The sequence below is a fragment of the Pristis pectinata genome, chromosome 10 (assembly GCF_009764475.1).
Source record: "Pristis pectinata isolate sPriPec2 chromosome 10, sPriPec2.1.pri, whole genome shotgun sequence".
NCBI lineage: Eukaryota > Metazoa > Chordata > Chondrichthyes > Rhinopristiformes > Pristidae > Pristis > Pristis pectinata.
Genome location: NC_067414.1, coordinates 84,674,819 through 84,700,608, shown reverse-complemented (window position 1 = coordinate 84,700,608; position 25,790 = coordinate 84,674,819). Strand labels below are relative to the sequence as shown.

Below are 25,790 nucleotides of genomic sequence, written 5' to 3'. Positions count from 1 at the left end.
TGGAATTGATTGTTCTTCCCTGACCAATGCTGGGCCATTTCAGAGTGCAATTAAGTTCAACCACATTGACAGGTCTGGAGTCACATACAAGCTGGGTTGGGGAAGGAGGACACAACAACCATCCTCCATTGCCTGCAAAAGACCCCATTAAAGCCAAGGTACCAAATACAACAAATTTGTGTTTCTGATGTCTTTATCCCGACCTCAGGATTTCCCATTGCAGCCAATGAACTGTTTTAAAATGTGACACTGGCTGTAACACAGGAATTTAGCAATGGCCCTCGGTCTCCCTTTTGCACTGCAGACCTGCATCTTCTCACTCCAGGGTAGGTCACTGTGGCAGCCTGGAAATTCTACTCCCAGGCTTGTGCTCAGAGTCAGAGGGCAATTTAAATCAGTGGGTCTGTGTATTCTATAGACTTGGAGCAGTACTCCTCACATAAATGAGAGAGCCCAGGGCAAACAGCTGAACAGTTTTAAAAAAAAACTGCAGATGCTAGAAATCTGAAACAAACCCAGAAAATGCTGGAAACACTCAGCAGGTTGGTCAGTGTCTGTGGAGAGAGAAACAGAGTTAATACTTTAGGTCAAAGACCCTTCATCAGAAATACAAAATGTGGAATACAAAACCAGGGGAAGTATGTTGAACATGTGTGGCACATTGGTTAGGCCACAAATGCAGCCAGCGATTAGTGTAGGTTGGTTGTTGGTGGCTGGCATGGACTCAGTGGGCCGAAGGGCCTGTTTTCTTGCTGTCTGCCTCCATTCCTCCATAACTCTGTGACACCAGGGCTGTCTTGCATGACACACCACACGGGTTTCCTGCCATACTCTGCTCTTCTCTCAAAGGGTGGCAAGTAGAGTCTGACGTCCAGGCCAAACTAATTTAACAAGGTAAAGTTATTGGACAAAAGATTAAATGCAGAACCGGATGCGATTCTGGACTTACATATTTTGGAATAAGTAAGGAATTCTAGATGTTTTGAATTTTATTTCAAAAGCTTTTCAGCAGGCTCTCTGCTGAGCCATTAAATGTGACAACACCATGACCCCTGTGCTGCCTCCAGTGAAATGAGCAGATTAATTACTGCTGGGCACTGATGTGTCTATATTTCTTCTTTGAAGTCTGTGTGTGAAGGCAAAAGAACAGCCTGCCATTTTTTACAGTAATTTCAATACATCAAAGTGCTTCAGCCTGTTATCCACATGCAGAACATCCAAAATGAGAGTCAGGAAGGGTGAGCCAAGGTGTGCTTGAAACAACAGGTTTTAAATGCAGGGGAAACAGATGATGTTAAAATATGGAGAGGAAGGCTGTGCCACTGAAAGACGAGAGTGATGGGTGAGCAGAGCAGGATAACAGCACGGAAGCAGGCCCCATGACCCAAGTGGCCCATGCTGACCAAGATGCCCATCTTAGCTAGTTATATTTGCCTGTGCTTGACCCATAACCCTCGAAGCCTTTTCTATCCATGTACCTGTCCAAACGCCTTTTAAATGTTGTTATTCTACCTGCCTCAACTACTTCCTCTGGCAGCTCATTCCATACATGCACCACCCTCTGGGTGAAGCATTTGCCCCTCAGGTCTCTTTTAAACCTTTCCCCTCTCACCTCAGACCTATGCCCTCTAGTTTTTGATTCGTTTTCCCTAAGAAAAAGACGGTGTGCCTTCATCATATCTACACCCCTCATGACTTTATACACCTCTACAGGGTCACGCCCCAGTGTCCTATGTTCCAGGGAATAAAGTTCTAGCCTGGCCAACCTCTCACTATAACACAGAGTAACATTCTCATAGATCTCCTTTGCATGCTTTCCAGCTTAGTGACGTATTTCCCATAACAGGATAACTAAAACATGTACAAAATACTCCAGGTGCAGCCTCACCAACATGGGCAAGGCGGTTTGGGTAGATGGGACTCAGTAAGCTTACGCAGAGAGTGCTGTGGAAAATCAGATACTGAGGTGGCCAAGATGTACCTCAGTATTTCAGCAGTGGCAGGGTGAGGTGGGATGGGATGAAGCTGAGCAATGTGAACTGTTAGTAAGGGAAGGGTGTGGTGTTTGACGCTAAGCTCAAGCTGCATTTGAGGATCAAGGAGTGTCAGTGGTCTAGCATTGAAGATACTAATCATTTCACTGACATACATATAATATCAGAATGGCAGTTTAATTATTTGTTGAGGCGAGTTGTTGACTCCTACATATCCTTAACATCTCGTTACGAGTCTTCAGGTTTATTTGCATTTCCACTTCCAAAACGCAAAGGACCAAATGAAACAAATCATCTGATAAGCCTCTGATCAGATTGGCTTAATGGCTATTTTGAGACAAAACTCTTCCCCACCATTGGTGAGTAACCAAGCAAGGTTTGGAAGTGTCTGATGTTATCCTAGAGCCCTGGTTTACAAGAGGAAGCCGTTTGGCCCTCCTTGTGTCTGGGCTCTCTGAAAGCATGTTCCTCTGTCCGTTCCTTTTCATGCTGAGTGCAGCTCAGGAAAGCACTGAAGTATCAGACCAGCCTGGACATTCAGCTGTGACTTTAGGGCAGTAACCTGGGCTTCAGTCTCATGCAAATTCTAAAGACACAAGAGTCTGCAGCTGCTGGAATCTGGAGCCAAAGTGCTGAAGGAGCTCAGCGGGTCGAGCAGCATCTATGGGAGGAACGGAAATGTTGATTTTTTTGGGTTGAAACTCCCTGCTTCAGGACGAAGAGTGGAGAAGGTAGATAGCCAGTATAAAGAGAGGGGGAGGGGTGAGACAGGGGCCTGTAGGTGATTGGTGGACCGAGGAGGGGTGAAGGATGATGGGCAGAAGGAGCCAGGAGGGAACGGGGTGTAGTTGGGGTATGGAGGCAGGTGAATGGTAGGTGGAAGCTGACAAGGGACAAAAAGAGCTGGGGGGGGTGTGTGAAGGGGAGGGTAAGGTGGAGACAGAGGCTGGCGGGTGATAAACAGGGACACAAGAGGCTACTAGTGCTGGAATCTGATAAGTAAGGAGGGTAATGTTGGGAACCGTTAAGAGAGAAATGAAGGGTAAATGGATCCAGCTGGGAGTGGAGATCCGGTGGGTAAAATGTGTAGGTAGTAGGTGGATGGAACCAGGAGGGGGAGGAGGGCAAAAATGGGCAGTGAGGGGCTGGATGGGGGTTATGGGAAAAAGAACAAAAATGGGAGGACCAGAGGTAGATCAGAGGGAGAGAGAGAGAGGGGAATACAGGAGGTAAGGGTTGCCTGAAATTGGAAAATTCAGCATTTATACCATTGGGTTGTAGACTACCCAGGTGTTGTTATAAGATAAGATCTCTTTATTAGTCACATGTACATCGAAACACACAGTGAAATGCATCTTTTGCATAGAGTGTTCTGGGGGCAGCCCGCAAGTGTCGCCATGCTTCTGGCGCCAACATAGCATGCCCACAACTTCTCTAGTTTGCTTTGGACCGGTTACCTTTCCTCTCTGCTCTCAGTCCTGATGCAAGCACTCAAACCGAAATATCAACAATTCCACCCCCACCCCTCCTCAGATGCTGCTCAGCCTGATGAGTTTCTCCAACATTTTATTTTTTGTTTTGTGTAAATTCTAACAACTGAAAGGCTTTGGATGGCACGCCAGCGGATTGCATTCTGGGCGAATGGCAGCAGTGTCGCAAAGGATGAAAGAAAAGTAGAGATTAAGCGAGAGGTGGGGGTGTACTTCCAAAGTCTGGGCCCCTAACAAATGAAAACATGGTTCATTTCTGCCCGATAACCACGAGTTTTGTGTCAGGTTTGAGGTCTTGATTTTCAAATACCCGTTTCCTCAGCTGGCCAAACACCATGCTGGCATACTGATTTGAATGCGCAGGAGCATAAGAAGCCGCAGAGGTTAGTGGGTTCTGACCAATACCTCACAGGCATATCCCTCCCCACCATTGGTAGTAGCTACTGGAGGCCCTGCCTCAAGAAGACATCTGTCATCAAGGATCCCCACCATCCGGGCCATGCCTTCTTCTCGCAGCTACCATTGGGCAGGAAGTACAGAAGTCTCACTGTAGTGATTAACGTTGTTCTGACTGGTTCAAGAATCGAATAGTTGAAGGGAAGTAACTGTCCTTGAACCTGGTGGTTTGGGTCTTCAGGCTTCCATACTCCTGCCCGATGGTAGCTGTGAGAAGATGGCATGGCCCGGATGGTGGGGATCTTTGACGATAGATGTTGCCTTCTTGAGGCAGCGCCTCCTGTAGATACTACCAGTGTTGGGGAGGGATATGCCTGTGATGTATTGGGCAGAGCCCACTACCCTCTGCAGCTTCTTGCGTTCCTGCGCATTGGAATTGCAATATCATACCATGCTGCAAACAGTCATTATGGCCTGCCGGTTGACCCTGCGGTCACTCTCATCACTTCCTAGAGGATATTATTGAAACTGCTGACTTGCCCTCTTTGTTTACTGCACCACTATCCCCAGCCCAGATATTTCTCTATGGTAACAAGCTCAGCAAGCAGCCTCTCTCTACTGAGTAATGGGGAGGCTGTTCATTGCTGGATTCATGCCAGGTCCTTGCTACAGCAAGACTGTCGATGACACATCTCTAAATATAATGCTATCACGACCCCTTTTAGCACTGATTCAATTAGCACTCCCAATCCTGGGAACACTTCCTGTGCACCAAGCGAGCTACCAATGGATCTTCTTTTATGTATTTTCCTTTCTCTCTCAAGCCAACTTTTTTTCCCTCTCTTTATTTCTCTTTTGTTAATAATTTGGGGTACAATTTATCTTCACTGCCATTCTCCCTACCATTCTTTTCACTTAGAGATAAACCACTACATGAAGTGCCAGTGCCTCTCTGAACTTGCTGCATCATGGACAGCAGGATGCAGTGCATCGCTTGTACAACTGGAAGCATGAGGAATAAAATTCAAGTCACTGCCCTGGACGTGAAATCCCTATTTTAATATTTTCTGGGCCTGAACACACCCCTGGTAGGAATAAACAATACAGGAAAATCTGCTTTTTATGCTTTACCTCACCAGATGCGTCTTGTGAAAACCCTTAAATAAGTTCTGTTTACAATTAATTTTTTGGCAGTGACATATTACCTTTGAATGCAAAGTATTTATTTATTGTCACAAAAAAATTCTACAATATCCACAAGTTCAAATTGCAAATCTCTCAGGCAGTTACCATGTGAGATCCAATATCCTTCAGTAGTATTTCAGAAAATATGGTGCCTATAGCACTTTTGTGCTCCATTTAATGGTTTAATCTTTCATTGTTAAGGCTTTACCTAACGTAGCTGACTAAAGCACTTGGGAAAACAGAAGGTTTTGGTGTATGAAGATTGTTTTGTTCAGGGATTATGTCTAAATTGGATCTTGCTAATAATGACTCAGTTCAGGTAGCTGGTTTATCCAGTATCGACAACACCAACTGATTTATTTCCAAGCAAACACCACTTTATTCTTTTTCATAGTCAATTAACATTGACACAAATGCATCGCTATAGCAATCTTCTGTTGTCAGTTTTAAAGTCTGGAATTTTCCTGAATCAAAATGCCTTCATTTCCTGTAACATAATCAAATAATTCCTTTACCATCTTCAAGTATGTTTTGGCTCATCCAAAGGAATGCTGAGCATAGTCTGGTCGTTCTGCAGTTTGTCACTGTGCCTCTGACAGTCTGCTTGGAAGCCTGGATTGATTGTGTGTGACGAGTACCGAGAATGAAACTCACCAGTCTGGGGGCTGGCTTGAGATCTCTTTAGGAGAATAACAAGTGACTTTCTTATCCTCTGTTTTTGGACTATCTGCCATGGGCAGGACTGCAGCTCAATGTTCTGGGGTACAGATGGTACAGGCATGGTAGAAGCTGAGGTAAGAAAGGAGGGAGAGTTGCACTTTTGATTGGAAAGAACATCATGGCTGTACTTAGAGAGGACATTCCTGGGGGAGTGTCCAGTGAGGTTATACAGGTAGAATTTAGGAATAAGAAGGGGGCAATCACTTTGATGGGATTGTACTATAGGCCTCCCAATAGCAGCAGAGAGCAAATTTGAAGGGAGATTGCAGATAGCTGTAGGAATAAGAGGGTTGCAATAGTAGGTGATTTTAACTTCCATAATATTGACTGGCACTGCCATAATGCTAAGGGATTAGATAGGGCAGAATCTGTTGTGTGTCCAGGAAATTTTTCTCAAGCAACATGTAGATGTCCCTTCTAGAGAGGGGGCAACACCTGACCTCCTCTTGGGAAATGGGGCTGGGCAAGTGGCTGAAGTGTCATTGGGGGGAGCATTTTGGGACCAGTGACTATAATTCGATCAGTTTTAAAAGAGTTATAGAGAAAGTTAGGACTGGTCCACAAGTTAAAGTCCGAAATTGGGGAAAGGCTAATTTTGATGGCATTAGACAGAAACTTGCAAAGGTTTATTGGGAGAGGCTTTTAGCAGGTAAAGGGATGTCTGGCAAGTGGGAGGCTTTTAAAAGTGAGACAGGGAAAGTTCAGGGCCAATAAGTTCCCATTAGTGCAAGGGCAAGCACGGTAGTGTGGCAGTTAGTTTAACGCTATTACAGTGCCAGTGTCCTGAGTTCAATTCCAGCTGCTGTCTGTAAGGAGTTTGTATGTTTTCCCTGTGTCTGTGTGGGTTTCCTCTGGGTGTTCTGGTTTCCTTCCACATTCCAAAGACATACATGTTAGGAAGTTGTGGGCATGCTATGTTGGTGCCGGAAACGTGGCAACACTTTTGGGCTACCCCCAGAACACTCCATATAAAAGATGTATTTCACTGTGTGTTTTGATATACATGTGACTAATAAAGATATCTTATTTTATATTATCGTAGAGTGAAGGGCAGTGCTGGAAGGATTGGGGGAACCCTGATTGATGAGGGGTATTGAGGCTGTGGTCAGGAAAAAGGAGGCAAATGTCAGGTATAGATAGCTGCAAATCCATTGAGGAATACAAGGGTTATAGGAGTACACGTAAGAATGAAATTGGGAGAGTAAAAAGGCTGATAAAGTAAATGATAATCCTAAAAGATTCTATAAGTGTATTAAGAGCAGAAAGATAACTAGAGAGAGTAGGTCCTCTTAAAGGTCAGTATGGTCATCTACATGTAGAGCCACAGGAGATGGGTGAGGTCTTAAATGAATGTTTTTCATCTGTATTTATCATGGAGAAGGTCATGGAAGCTAGGGAATTCAGGGAAGAGAACAGTGATGTCCTGAAACATATAGATATTATGAAAGAGGAGGTGTTGGTGATCATGAGGTGCATAAAAGTGGATAAATCCCCAGGGCCTGACCAAATGTATCCTTGGATGTTGTGGGAAGCAAAGGAAGAAATTGTTGGGGCCTTGGCAGAGACTTCTGTATGTTTCTTAGCCACAGGTGAGGTACTGGAAGGCTAGAGGATGGCTAATATTGTGCATTTATTTAAGAAGGGCTGCAAGACCAAGCCAGGGAACTATAGACTGAGCACTTAGTGGAATGAGCTAGAGGGTGGTAGCGAAGGGTTGTTTTTCAGACTGGAGGCCTGTGACCAGTGGTGTGCAGCAGGGATCGGTGCTGGGTCCCTGTTGTTTGTCATGTATCTGGGATGAGAACGAAGGTGTCATAGTTAATAAGTTTGTGAAATGACACCAAAACTGGTGGTGTGGTGGAGAGTGAAGGAGGTTGTCTGAGGTTACAACAGGATCTAGGTCAACTGGGAAAGTGGGCAAAGGAATGGCCAATGGAATTTAACTCAGACAAGTGTGAAGTAATTCATTTTGTGAAGTTAACCAGGGCTGTACTTACACAGTAAATGACATGGCCTCAAGGAGTCCTGTAGAACACACACCTAGGGGTACAAGTACAGATTTCTCTGAAAGTGACAGCACAGGTAGACAGGGCATTGAGTACAAGAGTTGGGACATCATGTTAGACGTTGGTGAGAACCCAAATGGAATACTGTGTGCAATTCTGGTTGTAATTCCATAGGAAAGATGTCATTCAGCTGGAAAGGGTGCTGAAAAGATTCACAAGGATGTTACCAGGATTGAAAGGCTCAAGTTATAAGGAGAGACTGGATAGGCTGGGATTGCTTCCCCTGGAGCATAGGAGGCTGATGGGTGACCTTGAAGAGGTTTATAAAATCATGACAGGAATAGATAAGGTTGATGGTCACTAGAGGGCATAGGTTTAAGGTGAGAGGGGAAATATTTAAAGCAAACCCAAAGGGGCAATTTTTCACACAGGCTGGTGGGTATGTGAAACAAGCTGCCGGAGGAAATGGTAGAGGTGAGTACAAGTACAACATTTAATGGATAGGAAAGGTTTAGAGGGATGTGGGCCACATGCAGGCAAATGGACTAGCTGAGGAAGGTACCTTAATTGGCAGGGATGAGTTGTGATGAAGGGCCTGTTTCTGTGCTGTACAAATCTATAACTCTATGACAGACAATTTCTCTTCATCTTCTCATACCACTTAGTAATCAACAAAAGCTCTATCAGGATACTCCTCAACTCTTTCACCAGAGGAAGTAGCCCCTGCCTCTTAGGCTTTTCCTAACTCTACCCTCTCATTATATACTGTCAGTTCTGGTATTGTCTTTGTAAATTTTTTGGTACCTTCTCTAGTTCAAGAAAGATCTATGTCCTTCTTTAAGTATGGATGCAAGAATTATTCACCCCATTCCATGAGGGATTTAATTAATTTTCTCCATAAATATAAACCAACTTTCCCAACTTTAAATTCTATCACCCAAGAAATGAATCAGAATGTTTGCTATGGTCTTATTAATCTGCATCACTTCTCTTAGTGACAAGCATAAATGTACCCCTTGTTACTCCACTCCATTCATACTGTAATCAAGGTGCACGTGATCACTTATTTTTTTCTGTCACTTCATCTGGCAGCTTATTCCATACAACCCTCAGATCTCCTTTACATTTCTCCCCTCTCTCCTTGGGAAAGAGATTCAGACTGTCTATCCTATCTACGCCCCTTATAGTTTTATAAACCTTTATAAGGTCATGCTTCAGCCTCCGACGTTCCACATCCCAAAGGCACGTCAGTAGGATAATTGTTTACTATAAGCTCCCCATGGTGCAGGTGGGTTGGGGGGAGGGGAGGTTAGTGCAAGGAAGTGCAGGAACAGGACTGATAGATGTGCTCTAGGTGCTAGCATGGACTTGATTGGCTGAATTATCTCCTTCTGTCTCATAAGGAAATATGACAGAAATGAGAAATTGGTACTAATAGAACCATAGAATACTACAGCACAGAAAACAGGCCATTCGGCCCTTCTAGTCTGTGCCAAAACTTTATTCCGCTAGTCCCATTGACCTGCACCCAGTCCATAACCCTCCAGACCTCTCCCATCCATGTATCTATCCAATTTATTCTTAAGAGTGAGCCCACATTTACCACATCAGACGGCAGCCCGTTCCACACTCCCACCACTCTGAGTGAAGAAGTTCCCCCAAATGTTCCCCCTAAACCTTTTTCCTTTCACCCTGAAGCCATGTCCTCTCGTACTTCTCTCTCCTAATCTAGGTGGAAAGAGCCTACTCACATTTACTCTGTCTATACCCCTCATAATTTTGTAAACCTCTATCAAATCTCCCCTCATTCTTCTACACTTCAAGGAATAAATTCCTAACCTGTTCAATCTTTCCCTGTAACTCAACTCCTGAAGACTCCTGAATATTGATATTGTTTCTGTAAGTTATTCATTTACTGTTTAATAAGTTAATTTAACCTTGCCCACATCAGCATTATTTCCCCCCCACCCCAATAGAAATCAGAGTAACACTCCCCTCTCCAGTGTCTGGTACATGTTGTTCACCCTATTCAAACAGTGGATGAAGTTGAACAATGTGTCTCAAAATGGTGCCATCTCTCCCATTTTTAACTTGCAGTCACTTGGTTTCCCTCCCTCACCAAATACTTGCGGTGTGGTTTTCTGTGGGGGTTCAGACACGTACTTCCGATCAAACCTCTCTCCTTCCCACCTCTGACATCATCGCTCACTCTCTGGCCTCTGACATCATCACTCATTCCTTCCTGGCTCTGACATCATTCTTCACCCCTTCCTGCCTCTGACATCACTCACCCCTCCTTTTCCCACACTATACTATATATTGCAGCAATCTAACAGGCTTTCCTTAGGCTGAACCTTCTGTGTTGCCCCTGTAATGCAAAGACTCCCTCCCTTTGCCCACTTCTTTTCTAAGGATGTTTGTGCTCACCAGCTACATGTAGCCACATAACAATCCTCAGACACTTATTCTTAACAATTCAGCAGCATTGCAGTTAGTTACTGGACTAGCAGCCAGATTTCTAGATCCAGAAACACAAGTTTGAATCCCACCACAGCAGCTAGGGACTTCAAAATCAAGTCATTAAATAAATCTGAAATTTAATGCCAGTAAGGGTAAACAAAACTATGGGCTGGTTAGAAATCCATCTGGTTCACTGATATCCTTCAGGGACAGAAACCTGCCATCCCTGTGTGTGCCCCCAGACTCACCTATGTGGTTGACAATTAACTCTTTAGGTGAGAGGCATTTTGGGAATGGACAAAGTGCTGGCTCTCCCATCTAGTGAATGAACAAAAAGGTGTTGGCTGCAAGCTAGGAAGCCAAGTTTTCCCATTGAATAGGTTGCAATCGAATACAAATCCCCATCTGCTGATGTCATTTTGTTTAAAGTGCACAGCTGGTATGTCGTTTTAAAGTGCATGATTTTCTGGACCAGATGTGTAGGCCACTGCACTCTTTGTAAGTCAATAAATTTCCATCTTGGAAAAATGGCATTTCAGAAGTCCTGAATGTAGATGTGGGTTGTGCTGGGAACCAGCAGAATAGCTGAAGGCCTGATAAGCACAGGTCTCGTCAATCCCAGGAACCCCTGCAGGACCTGCGAGGCCAGGATATCAGCCGCTGACTCTAAGTGGGTGACAGGGATCCAGACCACTGGCACTGGCCACTGTGTATAGACCGATGTGGTGAAAGAACTCTCGATGGCTGGAGACCTTCGTGGGGCCTTGGGTCCAAGGAAGTTATCTTGCCCCACACATCTCCTTTGAACTTACCCCCTATCACCCTAAATACATGCCCTTTGGTGTTAGACATTTCAACCCTGGGGAAAGATACTGGTTGTCTACTCTATCTGTGCCTCTCATAATCTTATAAACCTTTATCAGATCTCCCCTCAGCCTCTGCCACTCCAGAGAGAACAATCCAAGTTTGTCTAATCTATTCTCATAGCACATGCCCTCTAATCCAGGCAGCATCTTGGTAAACCTCTTCTCAAAGTCTCCACATCATTCCTATAATGGGGCAACCAGAACTGAATGCAATACTCCAGATGCAGCCTAACTAAAGTTTTATAAAGCTGCAGCATAACTTCCTGACTCTTGAACTCAATGCCTCGACTAATGAAGGCAAGTATGCCATTTGCTTTCTTCACCGCTCTATCAACCTGTGTAGCCACTTTCAGGGAGCTACGAACTTGAAAACCAAGATCCCTCTGCTCATCAAGACTATTAAGGGTCTTGCCATTAACAGTGTACTGTCTCTTTGCATTTATCTCCCAAGGTGCAACACTCCACATTTGGCCAGTGTGAACTCCATCTGCCATTCCTCTGCCTATATCTGCAACTGATTTATATCCCACTGTATCCTTTGTCAGTTTTGTATGCTATCCACAACACCACCAATCTTCGGATCATCTGCAAACTTACTAACACACCCACGTACATTTTCATCCAGGTCATTTATATACATCACAAACGGCAGAGGTCCCAGCACAGATTCATGAGGAACACCACTAGTCAAATGGCCAATTTACCGTGGCTCCCATGCATCTTAATCTTCTGGATGAGCCTCCCATGAGGGACCTTGTCAAACACCTCACTAAAATCCATGTAGGCATCATCCACAGCTCTACCTTCATCAATCACCCTCATCACCTTGTCAAAAAACTCAGTCAAGTTAGTAAGGCATGACTTGCCCTGCACAAAGCCATGCTGACTGTCCCCAATTAGGCTATGGTTTTCCAAATGCTCATAAATCCTATCCCTCCAGTAACTTCCCTACTACTGACGTGAGACTCACCGGTCTATAGTTACCAGGATTATCCTTGTTTTCCTTCTTGAATAATGGAACATTAGCTACTCACCAATCCTCTGGGACCTTGCTTATGGCTAGAGGACATGAAGATATTGGTCAAGGTCCCAGTAATCTCATCTCTTGCCTCTCTCGATAACCTGGGGTATATCCCATCAGGCCCTGGGGACTTATCCACCTTAATGCTCTTTAAGAGACCCAACACTATCTCCTCCTTTATCTTGAAATGCCCTAGCATATTAGCACGCTCCACACTGATCTCCCTGTCCTCCACATCCTTCTCCTTGGTAAATACTGATGCAAAGTACTCATTAAGGACCTCACCTACATCTGCCGCTTCCAAGCAGATGTTCCCTCCTTTATCCTTAGTTATCCTCTTGCTCTTGATGCCTGTATAGAATGCCTTGGGATTCTCTTTAATCCTACTTGCCAAGGACTTTTCATGGCCCCTCCTGGCTTTCCTAATTCCCTTCTTGAGTTCCTTTCTGGCTTCCTTAAGTGCTCTGTTTGAACCTAGCTTCCTAACCTTTATATACATTTCCTTTTCCTTCTTGTCTAAATTCACCACCTCTCTCGACATCCAAGGTTCTCTTACCTTGCCATCCTTGTCCTTCCTTCTTCCTGGAACATACCCGTCCTGTACTCTGTGCAGTTGGTCTTTAAACACCCTCCACATGTCAGATGTGGACTTGCCCAAAAACGGCTGTTCCCAATTAATTATCCCTAGTTCCTGCCTGATGCTCTCATGATTTGCCCTGCTCCAATTTAATACTCTCCTGCAAGATCCATACTTATCCTTATCCATAGCTAACTTAAATCTTAAGGAATTGTAATCACTGTTCCCTAATCGTTCTCCCACTGAAAGTTTGGTTACCTGGCTATGCTCATTACCCAACACCAGGTCCAGTACAGCCCATCCCTTTGTTGGACTATCTATGTATTGATTTAAGAAACCCTCCTGGATGCACCTAACAAATTCTGCCCCGTCTAAACCTCTTACACTTAGGAGGTCCCAGTTATATTAGGGAAGTTGAAGTCCCATGACAACAACCCTATTAGTTTTACATCTTTCCCTAATCTACCTGCATATCTGTTCTTTTATGTCCTGGCGGGACACTGGGGGGTCTGAAGTATAATCCCATCAGAGTGATTGCACCTTTCTTTTTTTTTGAGTTCTACTCGTAGGGACTCAGTGGACAGGCCCTCCATTATGTCCCCTGAGTGCAGCTGTGATATTGTCCCTGATTAGGGATGCTCTGGTTCCCATCCCCCTGCCAAACTAGTTTAAACCCTCCCAAGCAGTACTAGTGAACCTCCCAATCAGGATATTGGTTCCCCTCCAGACAAGGTGCAGCCCATCCTTCTTGTACAGGTCACCCCTACCTTGGGGGTCCTGCTCTTCAGCCTCGTTCCTAACTCCCTGCGCAGGACCTCTTCCTCCTTTCTACCCATGTCATTGGTGCCAATGCACACCACGACCTCTGGCTGCTCACCCTCCCCCTTGAAAATATTCTGCAGCCACTCTGAGACATCCTCCACCCAGGCACCTGGGAGGCAACACACCATCCTGGTGTCTCTTTCACAGCCACAAAATCTCCTGTCTGTCCCCCTAACTATTGAGTCTCCTATCACTATTCCTCCACCTGACTTTACCTTTCCCTGCTGAGCCACAGTGCCACTAACCTGGTTGCTGTTGCTGTGCCCTGATAGGTCACCCCCCCACCCCACCAGCAGCATCCAAAGGGATATACTTGTTGCTGAGGGGCATGGTCACAGGGGAACCCTGCACTGACTGCTTATTCCCCTTACTTCTCCTGATGGTCACCCATCTGTCTGAAGCCTGTAACCTGGGTGTGATCACCTTGGTAAAAGTCTCAACCATGAGGTTTTCAGCTTCCTGGATGGTCCTGAGCACATCCAACTCCAGCTCCATTTCCTTGACTGTCAGTCAGGAGCTGCAGCTGGGTGCACTTCCTGCAGATGTAGTCATCAGGGAGGCTGTGAGGTTCCCTGACATACCACATCTTATAGGAGGAGCATTCCACTGCCCTAACTGCCATCCTGCCTACACTGAATCGAGGACGAAGGATTTACAGACAACAAAATAAAGACCTTATCTGTTCTTATCTGTGCCTTCTTACTGAAACTTTTTTTTAAAGAGCTGCTCACAGTCCCCTCACCTAGGTCATTTGCCTCAGCCTCAGCCTCTCAAACACTGAACCACTCCAACAATGGCCACTCTGCTTAACCCCAGCTCTTTTTATTGGCTGCTGCCGATTAGCTAATTAGCCAGTTGTTACTAACAATATGCAAGTGTGCCTCTTTACGGGTCCTGTTCACTGAAAATGAGCACCAAGATTCACCTCTTTTGAAAACTCCCACCTCTCGTTCCAAGTCCCAGCTCCCGCTACTAAAAACACTACTGAACATCCTTAAAACCAAATTGTCCCAAGGGCCTATACTCGATGGAGTTCAGAGGATGGGTGGGGGGGTGGAGGAATCTCATTGAAACCTACTGGATACAAAAGCCTGGATAAAGTGGACATGGAGAGGATGTTTCTATTAGTAGGAGAGTCCAGGATCCGAGGGCACAGTCTCAGAATAAAGGGACAGCCCTTTAGAACTGAGATGAGAGGGTATTTCTTCAACCAGAAGGTGGTGAATCTGTGGAATTCGTTGCCACAGAGGGCTGTGGAGGCCAAGTCATTAGGCGTATTTAAGGCAGAGATTGATAGGTTGGTAAGAGGATTAAGAGGATACAGGGAGAAGGAGGAGAATGGCGTTGAAAAAAAATCAGCGATGATTAAATGGTGGAGCAGACTCAATGGGCCGAATGGCCTAATTCTGCTTCTGTATCTTATGGTCTTATGGAATCTTTAACAACTGCTTGGTCAAGGCCTCAGTTTAAAATGGGCTCCCAGCATAGGATCTCAGTGCTCCCTTGGTACCGCATTGAAGTGTCAGCCTGGTCTTAGAGTGGGTCTTTCACTTATGACACTCAGAGATAAGGATCCTTCCCCTGCATCAAGCTGACAAGTTAAAATAAAACAGTGATGTTTATGATTTATTTTAGAACAGGACTCATCCGTTCCTGGAGCTTGCCCAGCTCATCATTTTCTTAGTCCTTTGTTGTGGGAGATGCAAGTGTCCCTGTTTCCATGACAGCACACTGTACCATCCATAGTCTGTTTACCGTAAGCTTGAAGAGCTGGCAGGATGTTCATAATTATGCAATTTCCCTCAATCCAATTTAAAATTAGACTCAAAATCTGAAATAAAAATCAAGCACATTGAGAACAAAAAGATCATTCTGCTCAACATTATTCAATAGCATTTTCAGCTAGCTTCACTTTTTAGTGTGCCTTATTCAAATGTGGCTCTGTTTAATCTCAAATGTTTCACGTCAGCCAGTTGTGTTTGCAACGTCACCCTTACCTTTGGTGTTATGGTGACAGAGAGCTGTGTTTTTTCTGGGGCCCATAGAGATCAGTCTTGGCTCATCTGAGGCTTATCCAGCTCTGTGTTACATATGGGAAGGAACCCAAACAATTTATTTTCTTTAGGGGGATGGATATACTGTAATATCATCGCTTTGTATTCGGAAGTTGTGGTGGAGATCTGTACCTATGTGTTCATTTCTGCCAATGACTGTGGGTTAGTTATTATCAAACTCCATCAGTATCTGGTTTGTACAGATGTGTACAACTTTGACTGAAGGGCCAAGTCTTTCCCTCACAGGGAAAATAAATCCAAATTCAGAAATTATTGTTATTTCAAAACGTACTCCTTGAGGGGGCTCTGCTTTTTTAATGTTTTTATGTTGAGCTTTGGTTGTACTCCCTTGAACTCAAAAGTTTGAGGGCTGATCTGACTGAGGTATCTAAGTGATAATCTGAAATAGATGTGGAAGGGATGCTGATTCCATTACTGGGGAGTCCAGAACATAGTGCCTAACCTTACAACGACAGCTGGGTCCTTTAGGGGTGAGATCACAAGGGACTTCCTCACACAGAGATTAATGAAGCTAGGATTCAACCCTCCCAAATGGCAGCAGATACTGAATCAAACACAGTCTTCAAAACTGACACTAACTTTTCTAAGCAAATATTTTGCAGAATATGAATAAAGGGATCTCAAGAAGATAAGACACATGATCAAATGAAATGGTTGACACAGCAGCTAGTGCTGCAGTCTCACAGGTCAAGTGACCTGGGTTCAATCCTGACCTCGGGTGCATCCTGTATGGAACTTGAACATTTGAATCTGGGTGCTCTGGTTCCCTCCCAGATCCCAAGGATGTGCTATTTTGTGGCTAATTGCCTTATGTAAATTGCCCCGAGTGTAGGTGGGTGGCAGAAGAAGCACCACGCAGAAGTGTTAAAGGGTGTGTGGGAGAAGAAATCACAGGGAAATAAGAGGATAAGAGGGAGAATGGGACTGGGCTGAGGAGCCCCATAGACTCAATGGGCGGAATGGCCTCCTTCTATGTCAAAGGAAATACAAGAAAGCTATGAGATAAATAGATGAGTAGACTCAAGGAACTGAACAGGCCTCTTTTTGTGGCCCTACACACATGTCTCTGGGGATTTATATAGATTCCTTTGGCTGAACAATTTAGGGATTGATTTGAATTGTTTACTCCAGGTTTCAGTAGGTGGATTTGGGCTGGCAATGGTATCTGGCCTAACCAGCGGTCCCCTTGGATAAGACCAGTGTCTCTGCCCTACTCTTGGTGGACCGCAACTGATGCCTTCCTGTTTTGATCAGGAGGTGGCCAGCATGGCTGGGGGATGGGGAAATATTATTACTTAAGATATTATAAGTTCTTTGTGTTTCCAAAAAAATTGACTGCTTGTGTTTAGCGCATGGCAATAGCCAGAGAGTAATGGATTTCATGCATTGCTGGAGCTCGGAGCCCTGATTTGTTTCAGCATCAATAGATGCTGGTTTGGTCTCTTTCCAAGTGTGTCTTCACAATGCTCATCCTCCCTGCCCTGCTCCACACATAAAGCAGGGAGAATTGGACCAACAAACAATCTGGATTGCAGATTCCAGTATTTGCATCTACACGGAGAATTGAAGAGTGTCTCTCCTTCCTCCCTGCTCTTGCTTACATTCTGGTGGTCAAGTGTCCCTAATGGTGGAGTGCTTAGCGGCTTTTCAATTTGTATATCGGAGAGGCACCACCTGGGAAACAAGGCAGAACGGCGAATAAAAGGAGGAATTCATCCACGGAAAAAAAAGGGGTAAAATAATATCACAGGCTTTAGGTAATCTCAAGCCTAGTTTCTCTAAACCTACTAATTTCTGTCGTATTTTAGCAGAACCAAAATTAGGAAGTGCAAAGAATTAAGTCATTGAACAGACTGAACTCATTGTCACCAATATTCATAAAGCTACTATAAAGCAGGGGAAACTCCTCTTGAACTCCAGGTCCATCATGCCTGAATAGGTGAACATGAGACTGTAGGTTGGAAAGTCTTCCAAATAATACATTTTTCTGAATACAGAAAATGGGAAGTAACTGATGGCTAAATATTATTATATTTCCATTGAGTAGTGCTTGGGACATGTAATGAACTACTTGCTCAACAATGCCATCGGATTATCTTCACTGAGGCAGTTCAGGAATGTGGCTCTGCAACACCTTCTTGAGGGCAATTAGGAATGGGCAATAAACATGAGCTTTGCTAAGGATGCCCACATCCCTGGAAATGAAAATTCTCAGGAAAGCCTAACCTTGACAGCTGTAAGTGTGTAAGTGTGGAATAAACTGGAGAAGATTCAAGACCTTTCCAGCCCAAACTATCCAGAGCTTGGTACCAGTCGCTCCTCAATTACTATTGTAAATCAGAGTTGTGTTAGTTGGTTAAATAAAGTTGGTTAGTGTGGGGGATAATATGAGGCAGTTGCATATTCTGGGGAAAGGCGGATAATTCGGGCAAAATAGTGAGAGGATTGGTCTGAATTGAATGGACCTTTTGATGAGATGAACTCTTGACCTCACAATCTACCTTGTCATGGCCCTTGTACCTTATTGTCTACCTGCACTGCACTTTCTCTGTAACTGTAACACTATATTCTGCATTCTGTTATTGCTTTTCCTTTTGTAGTATCTCAATGTACTTAAATGTTTTGAAATGATCTGTATGGATGGCATGCAAAACAAAGTTTTTCACTGTATCTCAGTACATGTGACAATAAAAAACAATTACCAATTACTAACAAAAGTATCCAAAATAGAAAGGTTTTCAGTTTCCCAGGACAGAATCCATCACTTTAATAGATATTAAAGATTAAAAAAAAGGTACATTTGTCAGATTTGAAAAAAATATTGGCTTCCCTTTGTACTGAAGCACCACTTTGGAAAACAAATTCTCTTTGCCTGGTGAAAGGAGTCTTCATGCTCATCGTCAGCCCTGTGTTGAGATGCTGACCCTTGTGTACCAGCCTTCAGGTCCCACCTGATTCACTGCAGTCCTCACTGGATATTCACCAAGCTGAGTGTGCAGCTGCTCCACCTTGTACAGATGTTGTGGGCTGTTATTGTACAACAGTTGGGAACCTGATTTGGCATTGTCTTGCCAAGTAGCCTGAGGCCAGGCATGAATCCCCTGATAGTGCACTCGCTGAGAGTGGCTAAGAAGACATAAAGGGGAGAAGCTCTGGTACTTCCAGGGCCACATAGCTACCTCCATTTCGATTTGTTCACTGAGGAACAAAAGGCTTGCCATTAAAATCTGCAAGTCTCAAATTAAAATCACTTTGCACATCAAAGTACTTTACAGCCAATAGAGTGCCTTTTGAAGTGTGCTTATGGTTGTAGTGGCCAATTTGCACACAGCAAGCTCCCACAGACAGCAGAATAAAAATGACCAGATAATCTATTCTAGTGATGTCACTGAGAGAGAAACAATTTATCAGAACACTATCACGAACCCCTCCTTCAATAACTGCTGTGGCACCCTCTACAGGGAGATTAGAGGGTATTTTGTGGTCTTGTCTCACTTCATCTTTATGGCACTAGAAAGCCAGGCTAGATGTTGTGGATAACTCACTGCATAAGGGTTAATAAGCCATTAGTTTGATATATTGTGTAGCTTGTGCAGCAGACAATTAAAATTGCATGCCCCAACAAATCTGTTTACTCTTTCTAGATTGATGTTCTCAAGGCAGACTTGGAGAGTGCAGAGTGGAAGATTCTGGAAAACCTAATTCTAGAAAATGTCATTGAAGAAATTGGACAGCTCGTTTTTGCAATACATCTGCATTGGCCTGGGTTCGAGGTCAGTGGAGGTGACAATGATGTGGTTCGGTATTGGTACAGCCTGCTGAAGGAACTAGAACTCACGGGATTCAAGCTTTTCTGCAGTTACAAGAACGTAAATAAGCCACAAATCTTCCTGCAAAAGCAGGCTTTCAATGCCAGTAGCAGCTACATCCTCAGCTGGGTGAATACCCAGTGGGGACAGCATTGAATCAGGAAATACGGATCCACTGGTGAGGTTAGATGTTGATGCTTTGTGCTCAGTCCAAGCCTCCCCATGACCCACTGGTGGAAACAATCAATGATCTGTAAATTCCTTCAGGAGCATTTAATCTATTCCAGAGAAATGCAGTTTGAGACTTCATTGCTGGAACAATTTCAGTGGCTACATTGCCTCTTATTTTCAGTGCTTAATGCTGGGCTTCCTCTAGACAGTAAACTGAACTGATTTGGATTTGATTGCCACAATCCTGGTTATGTGCACCTCAAGGACAAGTTTAGGTTCCGACACACTAAAGTTCAGACTGGACATTATGTTGTGTGGAATGTAGTTCTCAGGGTTGACAGTTACCAACACTGGTGACAACCTGGTAAATGTTACAGAAAGAAATAGATGTTTAAGAAAATAAATTCTTTTCAATAACTTGCCTTCCTTTTCTTTAATCTCAAAATTTTCGTTTACAAATAAATATCACAGATGTCAAAATTGTTTTTGTACATATGTGAGGTGGGTCTAAATGAGTTACATTTAATGAGCAAGGGACTAGAAGTTTGTATCAGTTCAAATTACAGGCGTTGATGGAGGAAATTTAAGAAATTTGTTTGTAAGCACAGGGTCTGGAACTGAGCAAAGAGTGAGGGAATAGGGCTGATGGGTTTGCTATACTAGCAGCTGACTCAATGGGATGAATGGTCTTCTTCAATGTGATAACTATTCTATGGTTCTATAATCTTACAACAGTGAGGTAAGTGACCACAAGACCTTAATAAACATTGTAAGAAACAAAATCATGAAGTGTTTTGATAAGGAAAAATAGTAAATCCCAGTGGTTATAAAGTCATTGATGAGGGGTCATTAAATTGAAAGCGATGAAGGCAAGAAGGGAAGTTGGACAGATCTAACAGCTGGCCCTGGCAGAATGGGCTGAATGGCCATGGCATATAAGACATGAGCTGAAAGCTGGGAAATGGGATTAGTATAGGCTGGTACTTGATGACTGGTATGGACATGCTGGGCAGAAAGGTCTGTTTCCAGTTCAAGGACATATGACTTTATTCTTGTATCTATCTACACAGCAGGAGAGAAGGTGCAAGGACTTTAAATTCCTGAACAAAATACTTTTATGTGAAATAAAAACAGAAAATACTGAAAAGACTCAGCGGGTCAGGCAGCATCTGTGGAAAAAGAAACACAGTTAAGTTTCAGGTCCCTTTGTCATAACTGTAAAGAGTTTCAGCAGCAGAGCAGATGGAGGAGAGACGGGTAAGAGAAAGGGAACATCACCGATAAGGTGAGCTCAGTTTTGCCATGGGAATAAGCTGTTGATGAGTTAACTTGGTTTTCCACAGTTACAAGAACAAAAATAAATCACAACTCTTTTTGCAGAAAGCAGACTTTCAATGTTAGTAGCAGCTGCATTCCACTGCTCACTACCCAGCGGAGACAGCATTGAATCAGGTGATATGGGCACCTGGTTTACATGTAAACCTCCAGACTCTCTGTCATTGCCAACAGCCTACCCCACGGCAAGTTGGTTTATCCTTCTTGCTTTCAAAACCCTTTCCAGGTTCCTCCTTCACTGCTTTTCTTCAGGCTCCCCCTCCAAATTCTACAGCGTCTTCTCTACCCACCACCAGGTAAAATGCTCCGATGCCCTTGCACCTAATGAACCCTGTTCAATATAATACTGCTGTTACTGATGAACATATAATGAACATCTATATTTCTTTCTAGGAATGCTTTAGAGCTAAGCTCACAGCTGGTGAGATCAATAGAAAATAATATCAGCTGGATTTTCTGCTTAGTTGCATCTATATTTTGCCATAGATCAGCAATACCAGTGGGTAATTGCAAAGTTAGGTGTAAATTATGGTAGCAAGAATCAAGTTTCTATGATCCTTTGTGCTGGTTAAATTAGTTGTGCTCCCTTTACACTGCAAGCTGTTCCAAGCTGGGGCTCCTGGATGCCTCATCCAATTGACTGCTGCCTTGGTGTCAAGGGCACTCATTCCAGTCTCACCATACTACTGAAATTAGTGATCCTGGAGCAACCCAAATTGAGCATCAATAAGTAGTTATTTATTTATTGGAATGTAAGCATTTATTGCCCATCCTTAGTTACCCTTGAGGAGGTGATTCTTGAACTGCCAGAATGTTTCTGGTGATGGGACCTTTGCAGTGCAGTTGGGCAGGAGTCTCAGGATTTACCCTGCACTTTATACCCTTCTCTCTCCAGGGGGTGGGGGGTGGTGCAGAGCTCATGGGTTTGGAGGTGCCGATTGAGTAAGGTCCCTAGGTAAGTAAATGTATTGCGTTTTGTTAAGGCGCACACTGATGTCTCTTTCTCCTGCTGATGGAGGGAATGGATATACAAGGTGGTGGATAGGATGCCATTCAAGCAGCCTGCTTTGTCCTGGATGGTGCTGAGGTCCTTGAGTGTTCTTAGAGATAGATTGGACAAAGGGAATCTTATCATCAAGGGTTGCCTTGATAAGATGTTGGTGAAGCCATTTGATTGGTAGGTAGAGAGGGCAACTGGAGGGAGAGAGAGAAAAAACAAAGTGTCTTGTAAAAGCTGTAAAATGCAAAGTAAGGAATATCCAGCAAATCAGGCAGTGTCAGTGGAGAGATAAAAAACTGGATTAATATTTTCTGGATAACCTACAGCAGAACCAGCCAGTCATAGAGTGCTACAGCACAGGAACAGGCCCTTCGGCCCAGCATGTCTATGCTGACCTTTTTTTGTCCATGTATACTAATTCCTTTGGTCTGTACTAGGACCATACTTTGCCTATTTAAGTGTCTGTCTAAATGTCTCTTAAATGTAGTAATTGTACCTGATTCCACCACCTCCTCTGGCGGTGAATTCCAGGTATCAACCACTCTCTGTGCAAGATAAAACTTACCCCTCAGATCTCCTTTAAAACTTTCTCTCACCTTCAATCTATGCTCTCTTGTTTTTGATACCCATACCTATGGGAAAAAGGTTTTGACTGCCCACCTTATCTATGCCTCTCATAATCTTATTCTTCTATCAGGTCATCCCTCAACCTCCTCTGCTCCAGAGAAAACAAGCCCAGCCTATCTGATGTCTCCCCATAATTAAAGTCCTCCAATCCAGGTAACATCTTGGTGAATCTCCTCTGCACCCTCCCCACTGCAATCGCGTCCTTCCCATGGTGTGGTGATGAGTTCTGATAGCTTGACCTAAAACATTAACTGTCTCCCTTTCTACAGACACTGCCTGACTTGCTGGTGTTTCCATCATTTTCTGTTTTTATTTCGGATTTCCAGCATCTGCAATTTGTTTTGTATTTTGTTTGATGAATCAAGTGGGCTTTTCTGGCAATTCAGCTGTTTAGTGGCATCAGTTATTGAACGTAGCTGCTTCTTTAAAAAGCTGATCACTTTTAATTAATTTTTTTTAAAATTCATACTCACATCCAATACAAGCTCATGCCTCTGCATCATTATTCCAGCTCTTTGGATTACAGTTTCACCATTCCTACAAAATACTTTAAAGTGATATTACTAAAACTGCACCAGGTTACCACTTAAATATAGAAATATTTTTTTAAATGATTAAAAAATAACTTGCATTCTAATTGGCTGTTCTCCAATGGTTTAGAGCAGGTTTTATGTTAGGCAATATGAACATGGATTTTCACAGAAAGAAGCAACATTTATCAGAACTGCTGTGATTGGCACCTGGATTGTCAAATGCACTCAATGTAGAAACATTCTTTACTTTGTTCAGAACTTGTGATTCTTCTCCAGCCAGGTATTTTTTCCCCATCCAAAGCTATCTTGAAACAAAGGTTATGCATTTTTAAGCAGCACCATAGCAACTGGTAAGAAATAAACTGCAGGGAGCTGAGAGCTCTGATGGGATTTTTGGAAATAAAAACACAACTGTTCAGCCTTAGAATTCTGCCTGGAGGAAGAGAGCAAGGGATTCAGATCTGGCCCACATAAAATATCTTGCTCATTTCAGGTGGAATCTGGATCCATGCCCACATTGGCTCTGGGCAGTTGTCAATGTAAACCTTCTTGGATAAGTGCGTGGAAGTCTAATCCCAGTGGAATGGGATTACTGTGAAACCACAGGTAGGGCTACAGTGTGATGATGTTTGCCAGTTTTCTCCTTGCAAGCAAATAAAATGGCTTCATTCACGTTGCAGGAAGGTGCATAGAGCAATTTGTAACATGACTATGAGGAGCACCAAAGGCTGGCCTGGGAATTTCACTTTCACTTTGCCTCAATGGGAACAATTTTTGTGTTGACACCAATCAACAAGTGATCCTTTTCATACAATTACAGCAGTCAATGGAATTGATGATTGCAGATGATTAAGAAGAATTTTGAGAACAACAATTAAGGTTAAATAAACAATCCCAAATCATTTGAAACAATTTGGCCTGCTCTGTGGTCAGGGGAGTATGGTGGGGGTGTCTCCCTGGGAGACCCATCTGTTGGTATGTCCATATCCCCACCCCTTCCCTCACAACAGATGACTCAGTGTATGAATGGTTCGAGCTGGTCGTCTAGAAAGAAGCTGCTGTGTGTGAACTGCACAGGCTGGGATGTAAGATGGAATAAATCACAGCAATGATTTATTAAATCAAAAATGCCCTGAATTCGCAACTTTTTTTTTAAGTGACTTCCAATTTGGGGATATTGCTTATATGCAGCACTCACTTTTGTGTTTCAAAAATGGCTAATATCTATTGCCAATTTAGAGGAAAGGTTGGGACTTGTGAAATGATAAGCTTGGAATAAGACACGTGAAGTGACTGCCCACAGGTTTGGCTGATTTCAGCACCTTGGTCCAAATATGTCTTTGCCAATCAAGATTGGTTGTTGTTGTCATTGGAAGTTGAAGGTCAGACCTGAGCACAAGGTGGGGTTGAAAGGAAAGGAAGTTCATGGCAATAGTGAGCCAAGGTTTCCTTCCCATTCCTGTTGGTTCAGCAGGAGTTTGAATAAAAAGAACTTACTTTGCTGTTCCTCTTATGGTCTGGTCTGACTCCTAGCTGTCTTCTTCACGATGGCCTTGAACACAGAATGTAAGCTGCCACCAGCGCAATGCTGAGGGAATGCTGCTCTGTTGGAGGTGCCACCTTGCAGTCAACGTGCCAGGGTAAGGCCTGTGTCACTTGCTCAGCTGGATGTAAATGACTGTACAGTATTCAGTTCTTCTGGTGTCCTGTTGGCACTCTGCTGTTACCCAGAACTGGTTATCTGGTTAGTCATTCACTGTTTGTTAGATATGGTTGTTCACAACTTAGCTGTTGTATTTTTTTACAAGGTAACAGTAATGGGTTCAAGTATGTGAATGGTTTTAAGACCCTCAGGTCATGGGAAGTACTAAATATGTACAAAATATTGCCGAGTACTATAGTATAGCACCCTAAAAATAAAGCACAATACACTTTGAACACAATTTCCCCATTTCTCTGCAGTAGCAGCATTAGACCACCCATCATTATCAATAACTGCAGCACAAGTACACAAAATACAGTCCTTCAAAAAGAAATTTAGGACAGGGTTAAAGAAGGGGAAATTCTGAAAGCAATGTCCCAGGAACCCATGTGTTTATTTTAGCCTAGTGCGGGTAAACATCTGTTGAGAAAACCCTGAGCTATTGAATGGATTTGTTTAAATGGAATCCCAAACTAGAAGGAAAAGTTTGGCTTCCCAACCTTTAATTAGCATTTGGAGAAATGCCTCAGCTTTGATATGAACCACCCTGTCAAAATATACCACCACACTTGTCTTATTTACGAAGTCTGCACATGTAACTTTTAGTATTCCATTTGCAATGCTGTGCACCAGATGACTTCTTACAAAACCATGCCATAGCCTGTATACTGGCTGACCTGTCAAGACATTTGAAGCTGTGTCTTATTACAAAGAATCAGTCAATTTGAATTTCCAATGTAATATTTAAAGTGCACAATGATTAATCACTATTCAGATCATAAGCTCTTTCATCTCTGAGATTTACAAAAATCAAGTGGATTGTTTTCAGGACATTAAAGTTCAAGGGTAATTTTCTTCAGTAAAATGCTTTCTGTTGCCTGTCAAAGTGGACTGTTTGACATTTAATTATGAACTCTGTCCTTTCACGCTGTCAACCTTAAACTGACACTAGAAACCAACGTGCCAGAGAAACAAATGCACATATACACACACAGGCACAT

At 43.5% G+C, this 25,790-nt stretch overlaps 1 protein-coding gene across 2 annotated transcripts in view; it reads left to right on the top strand.

The window, feature by feature from the left end:
- Nucleotides 1–19,964, top strand: part of mettl24 (methyltransferase like 24) — a 102,024-nt gene extending 82,060 nt beyond the window's left edge. For both annotated transcript variants that reach the window (XM_052024943.1, XM_052024942.1), the window contains exon 5: nt 19,257–19,964. In XM_052024943.1, coding sequence (XP_051880903.1) covers nt 19,257–19,577 — 321 coding nt within the window. In that variant the 3' untranslated portion in view covers nt 19,578–19,964. The remainder of the gene's footprint in view (nt 1–19,256) is intronic.
- The last annotated feature ends 5,826 nt before the right edge of the window (nt 19,965–25,790 follow it).